Source organism: Zeus faber (genome assembly GCF_960531495.2).
Source record: "Zeus faber genome assembly, chromosome: 20".
Lineage (NCBI taxonomy): Eukaryota > Metazoa > Chordata > Actinopteri > Zeiformes > Zeidae > Zeus > Zeus faber.
In genome coordinates, this window is record NC_137207.1 from 25,954,845 (window position 1) to 25,962,344 (window position 7,500).

The 7,500-nt window shown below is 41.6% G+C and overlaps 1 protein-coding gene across 1 annotated transcript in view; it reads right to left on the minus strand.

Moving 5' to 3' along the window:
• The window catches only part of fmnl1b (formin-like 1b), a gene marked incomplete at both ends in the record, with an annotated part of 46,508 nt that overhangs the window by 8,090 nt on the left and 30,918 nt on the right, over nt 1–7,500 (minus strand). The window contains 3 exons of the mRNA XM_080021323.1: nt 1–93; nt 633–757; nt 2,037–2,313. The exon at nt 1–93 is cut by the window's left edge and continues 110 nt beyond it. Coding sequence (XP_079877449.1) covers nt 1–93; nt 633–757; nt 2,037–2,313 — 495 coding nt within the window. The remainder of the gene's footprint in view (nt 94–632; nt 758–2,036; nt 2,314–7,500) is intronic.

Here is a 7,500-nt window from a genome sequence, read left to right on the forward strand (position 1 = left end):
GTGGGCCGTCTTCACCCTGAGGGTGCCCGCCTCCACGGGGGCCGACTGGGCCTTGGTCTTGAACTGCTCCTCGAAGGCGTCCATGTTGAGCTCCTGGCGGGGAAGGACGGAGAAACGGGGATCAAACCTGCGGGAGCCGCGCGCCGGGACGGGAGGACCTCCGGAGGGTCGGAGAAGCACGGGAAAGGGGAGCCCGCGAAGAAGACTGCGCACTACCCCCTGGGGGTGGGCACGCTCGTCCAGGGAACCGAGGCTGAGTAAAAACGGAACTTTCATACGGTACTATGGTCTCGTTCTTTTTTGGGGGGGTTCTGTGTTAATCCCTCATTTCTCTGTGTGAGCTGACAATATTCAAGGATCACTTGATGAGGAGCCATCGTGATCCTTCAAAGTCCAAACTGACCATGCCCAAATCTAGTTTTTATATGCACCTGTTTTTACGAAATGCATTTTGCTCGTTTGCGTTGCTTTTGATGGTACAATTCCATTTCCTTCCTTCGTCGTGTATGAAGAGCACTATGCAATTAAAACGTTATGATTCTTATTATTATGGTTTGGGACTCATTCATAACTTTTCTTTTTTTCCATCGGGGGACGCAGCCGGGCTCCAGAGGCCCCGGCTGCGCTCTCACCTCCAGCACGTGGTCGTCGTCCAGCTCGTTGAAGACGGTTCCTGCGACCTGGCTGGGTTTGAGCGCCTGCCAGTTCAGCAGCGGCATGCGGTACTTGGTCTGGATGGGCTTCTTGTTCCTGCGGCCTGGAAGGAAAGGAGGACGTAGGGGCGTCGGAAGCTGCTGCGACCCACTGGGCGTTGAACACACACAGTCTTAACTGAAGCTATTTCGTCTTGTTCCCGCGCCTTTCCCTGGGTTATTTCACACGCCTTATGGCAAGAAAACTGAGAAGTCCTCTTTGCTGTAGGTTTTGTCAAACCCAATTCTAATTAGATATAAAATGATGAGGAAGAACAGGTCTCTCTATAAACCTGTTTCCTCATCATTTCATAGCCCACGCTAGTTTTACCTAATGTTTTATATATATGCACTTTATCGAATTTTTAATGTGTAATTGTCTAATTATCTTTTGTATTCATATTGACTATATTATATTTATCGTATTGTGATATTGGTCTTTGAATTAACTTGACAACTACGCACCACCAAGATGTCTTAAGGCTTGAAGATGTCTTAAGGCTTGAAGATGTCTTAAGGCTTGAAGATGTCTTAAGGCTTGAAGATGTCTTAAGGCTTGAAGATGTCTTAAGGCTTGAAGATGTCTTAAGGCTTGAAGATGTCTTAAGGCTTGAAGATGTCTTAAGGCTTCAAGATGTCTTAAGGCTTGAAGATGTCTTAAGGCTTCAAGATGTCTTAAGGCTTCAAGATGTCTTAAGGCTTGAAGATGTCTTAAGGCTTCAAGATGTCTTAAGGCTTGAAGACGTCTTGAAGCCTTAAAATCTGCTTCATGGAACAATATTTTTTAAATCACTAAAAAGATCCCAGGCACCATCTAGCGGCCGTTCTGTGAACTGCAGTTTGAAACACTCCCTCAGCAGCTCAGGGGTCTCAAACTCATATGAGCAGCCGTTCACCTGCGTTTCCCTCAGCTCTGCCCCCCAGATCCGGTGTCAGAGGAACACCAGCGGGCGGTGGAGGTGGTGGAGCAGCTGCATCCCCAGGGGGCAGCACTGGTGGAGGTGGAGGGGCAGGAGGAGCAGTGGGGCCTGGGGGATCTGGAGGAGGCGGCGGCGGCGGAGGAGGAGGAGGAGGAGGAGGAGCTTGTTCAGTTTCCGCCACTGGGGGAGCTGCGGGCACTTGGGGCGGGGTTTCCGTTGCAGGGGGCGGGGCCTCAGTGGGCGGAGCATCAGGGACATCGATGGCATCGGCTTCTCCTTTAACGGCGAGGACGTGAAATAACAGCGATTAATCATTTTAACTGGGGACCCCCTGGAACCTCTTGAAGGACCCCTGGGGGGGGGGGGGGGGGGGTGCCGGGTCCCGCAATGAGAAACCTAATTTCGGGCAGGTAGATCAGCTCACCTGTCTGGGGGCGGTGGGGGACGAGCTGGACATCCAAGTGTCCCGAGGAGGAGCGCCGCAGCCGGAGGAGGCCCCGCTCCACCAGGCCCTGGACTCCCACCTCCAGCTCCCGAAGCGCCTGGGATGACAGCTCCCTCTCCCTCTCCCTCTCCCTCTCCCTCTCCCTCTCTCTCTCCCTCTCCCTCTCTCTCTCCCGCTCCCTCTCCCTCTCCCGCTCCCCCTCTCGCGCCCTCTGCTGGAGGGCGCTCACCTGCGAGCCCGACTCCCGAAGACTCTCCTGAGGGAGGATGAAGAGCGACTTCATTTATGATCAACTTTCGTCACCATATGACACTATAAGGATAATATGGTAATATGGTAATACAACAATACCATCATGATAGGATACTATAACAATGCGATACTATAACAATACAATACCGCTGTACAGTATAATGATACTATCCCGAGACGATAATACATCGAGACGATAATATCGCGGTACTTGCATGATACGACTGTACATCGTGATTCTTTATGTTTTGCAACACATAATAAAAGTATTGTGACACTCTATGTTCCTCATGGTACTGCAGTACCATTCCAAAGTTCAAAACATCACACTTTATTTATTTTTTCCTCCCTTTTGTGGAAAACGCTGACGATGCCACGTCAGGATCCACGGGCGTCTGTTTACGTGCGGTCAGCAGCGCTGGGTTTAATGTTCACAAGGTGTCTATTCAGTCCGTCCCCGTTAAGAGTTGAGTCTCAAACTCCAACACGTCCTGCGTTGTGTCCGCATCCCGTGACGGCTGAGTGCAGCTCTGTCGGTCGGGTGGTTGCGACATGTTGAGAATGTTAAGTGGCTGAAGCTGTGGCTGCATCACGACGCCGACGCCGCTCCTCCGCTTGTCGACAAACACAAGCTGCTTGGTTCCATTCGGCTGTTTTTCCCGTGTGGACGTCCGACTGGGTGGAAAAGAACTTGTGCGGACGCGGCCTGTACATCACCCAAGGCTTTTGCCGAAGATGTCGCGATGTAGTTCGCCGAAAAATAATTCCGAAAACAACATACTGTACTACGTCGAAATACTTCAAAATATGCTACATTGAAAAACTTCCAAAAATGATATGTTGAAAAAAAACGTCAAAATATACGACACTGAAGAAACCAAAAACGACAATTACTATGTTGAAAATGTCAAAATATACGACATGGAAAAACACCCAAATACGAAATACTATACTATGACGAAAAATGTCATGAATATACGACACTGAAAAACTTCAAAAACGACAACGACAAATATACTACACAAAAAAACAGACTATACTATGTTGAAAAATGTCAAAGTATACTACGCCGAAAAACGTCCAAAAACGACATACGATATCATGTTGAAAAATGTCACGGATATACTACACTGAAAAACTCCAAAAACGACAATTACTATGTCGAAAAATGTCAAAGTATACTACGCCCAAAAACGTCCAAAAATGGCATACGATATTATGTTGAAAATATAGTATGCTGAAAAATGACCAAAAACGACATATGTTGAAAAACTTCAAAATATACTACACTGAAAACCTTTCAAAAACGATGTGTTGAAAAAACATCAAAATATACTACACTGAAGAATCCAAAAACGACAATTACAATGTTGAAAATGTCAAAATATACAACATGGAAAAACGTCCAAAAACGACAATTACTATGTTGAAAAATGTCAAATATACTACACTGAAAAACTTCCAAAAAACCAGACTATACTATGTCAAAAAATGTCAAAGTATACTCCGCCCAAAAACGTCCAAAAACGACATATGATATTATGTTGAAAATATAGTATGCTGAAAATTGACCAAAAACGACACACTATACCATGTTGAAAGACTTCACAATATACTACACTGAAAAACCTCCAAAAACCACATACTATACTATGTCGAAAAACATCAAAATATACTTTTCCGAAAAATGTCCGAAAACTACATACTATACTATGTTGAAAGACTTTACAATATACTACAATGCAAAACTCCCCAAAAAACAGACTATACTATGTCAAAAACATCAAAGTCTACTCCGCCGAAAAACACTGAAAAACGACATACTGTACTCTATGGAAAATGTCAAAATATTCTTTGCAAAAAAAAAAAAAATCCAAAAACAACATATCATAACAACATATCATAACAACATATCATAACAACATCATATCAACATATCATAACAACATATACTCCGTTGAAAAACATCAAAATATGGTGGTTGGTGATTAATGGTACTTCTGTGGACAGGGTGAGCAGCTTCAAGTACCTGGGAGTTCACGTCACAGAGGACTCAACATGGACTACACACCCAGACACTGGTGAGAGGGGCCACGCAGCCTCTTTACCACCTCAGGGGCCTGAGGAAACGGGGGGTCTCGGTGAGGACCCTCGAGTCCTGACAGGCGGCACCACGTCACTGCTTTGGAACTGTAGCGCTCGGGACAGGCGGGCCCTGCAGGGGGTGCTGCCTTCAGCCCAACCTACCACTGCCACCACCCTACCCTCCCTGCAGGTCTTATACACCAGGAGGTGGAGGAGCAGAGCTGCAGCATCATGAAGGATCCCCACCACCACCACCACCACCACCACCACCACCCACTGTTCCAGCTGCTGCTGTGCTGAGGCTGAGACGGAGTTTTTACATCAAGACATAAGAACTGTCAACGCTGACCTCACCAGGGTCCTCACTGCCTTACTGTACTGTGTGTAGCATACTGTACTGCATACTGTACTGCATACTGTATCACTGTTCTGGTTACTACATACTGTACTGCATACAGTATCACTGTTCTGGGTTACTGCATACTGTACTGCATACTGTATCACTGTTCTGGGTTACTGCATACTGTACTAAATACTGTATCACTGTTCTGGTTACTGCATACTGTAATGTATACTGTATCACTGTTCTGGGTTACTGCATACTGTAGTGTATGCTGTATCACTGTTCTGGGTTACTGCATACTGTACTGCATACTGTATCACTGTTCTGGGTTACGGCATACTGTACTGCATACTGTATCATTGTTCTGGGTTACGGCATACTGTACTGCATACTGTATCACTGTTCTTGTTACTGCATGATGCGCTGTATTGCTGTTCTGTTCAGTGTTGCTGTGTCGTACTGTTGTATACTGTACTGTATATCTCCATACTCACTGTATCCACCTGCACTTTACTGCACATATCTGTATATACAAATGGCCTATCCCATATACAGTACATAACTCTATTCCCTTCTATGTTGTAGCCCCACTTTGTATTATCTTTTTGAGTCTTATTTTATTATCATATTCATATTTTATATTCATTTTATTTATATTATTCTATTCATTAACTGCATTACCTTTTAGGAATCAGTTAGTTTCAGTTAGTTGCTGGGTAGGAATTAGGTTAGCTATTATGTTCGGTTTACCAACTACTGTGCATAATCTCCGAAAGACATTTCACTGGATATATACTGTATGTATGAAAGTATGAATATGTCTGTGACGAATAAACCTCTTGAACCTTAAATCTTGAATTTACTACGCCGTTAAACTTCTAAAAACGACATACTATATTACTGTATGTTGAAAAACATGAAAATACACGACACCGAAAAACGTCTAAAACCACTTGCTATACTATGTTGAAAGACTTGACAACATACTACACTGAAAAACCACCAAAAACATCAAATTCTATACGATGTCGAAAAACATCAAAATATACTTCACCAAAATACGTCCAAAAACTACACTACTATACTATGTCGGAAGACTTGACAATATACTACACTGAAAAACCTCCACAACGACATACTATATTATGTCGAAAAACATCCAAATATACCACACTGAAAAACGTCCAAAAACTACATACTATACTATGTTGAAAGACTTGACAATATACTACACTGAAAAACCTCCAAAAACGACATACTATACGACGTTGAAAAACATCAAAATATACTTTGCCGAAAAAAATCCAAAAACAACATACTATACTATGTCAAAAAACATCAAAATATACTACGCAGATTAACCACCAAAAATGACATACGATACTATGTCGAAAAACATCAAAATATACTACGCAGAAAAATGTCTAAAAATTACATGCTATACTATGTTGAAAGACTTTACAATATACTACAATGCAAAACTTCCTAAAAAACAGACTATACTATGACGAAAAACGTCAAAATATAGTATGCCGAAAAATGTCCAAAAACGACATACTATGTTGGAAATGTCATGAATATGCTACACTGAAAAACATCCAAAAAACTACATACTATACTATGTACAAAGACTTCACAATATACTACACTGAAAAACCACCAAAAACTACATACAATACTATGTGGAAAATGTCAAAATATAGTATGCTGAAAAATGTCAGAAAACGACATACTATACGATGTCGAAAAACATCAAAATATACTTCACCAAAAAACGTCCAAAAACTACATGCTATACTATGTCGGAAGACTTGACAATATACTACACTGAAAAATGCCCAAAAACCACATACTATACTATGTCAAAAATGTCAAAATATACTTTGCCGAAAAAAATCCCAAAACAACATTCTATACTATGTCAAAAAACGTCAAAATATAGTATGCCGAAAAATGTCCAAAAACGACATACTGTACTATGTCATAAACATCAAAATATACTACGCAGAAAAACATCTAAAAACGACATGCTATACTATGTTGAAAGACTTTACAATATACTACAATGCAAAACATCCTAAAAAACAGACGATACTATGTCGAAAACATCAAAATATACTACGCCGAATAACATCCAAAGACGACATACTATACTATGTCGAAAAACATAAACTATAGTATGCCGAAAAATGTCCAAAAACTACATGCTATACTATGTCGAAAGACTTGACAATATACTACACTGAAAAACCTCCACAACGACATACTATATTATGTCGAAAAACATCCAAATATACCACACTGAAAGTGTGTTGAAAATGTCAAAATATATTTTGCCAAAAAAAATCACAAAACAACATTCTATACTTTGTCAAAAAACTTCAAAATATACTTTGCCGAAAAATGTCTGAAAACGACATCCTATACTATGTAGAAAACATCAAAATATACTACGCCGAAAAACATCCAAAAACGACATGCTATACTATTCCGAAAAACGTGAAAATATAGTATGCCGAAAAATGTCCGAAAACGACATGCTATACTATGTCAAAAAACTTCATAATATACTACACTGAAAAAACTCCATAAACTACATACTATACTATGTTGAAAGACTTCACAACATACTACACTGAAAAACGTCCAAAAACAACATACTATACTATGTCCAAAATGTCAAAATATACTTTGCCGAAAAAAATCCAAAAACAACATTCTATACTACGTTGAAAAACGTCTAAATATACTACGCCGAAAACA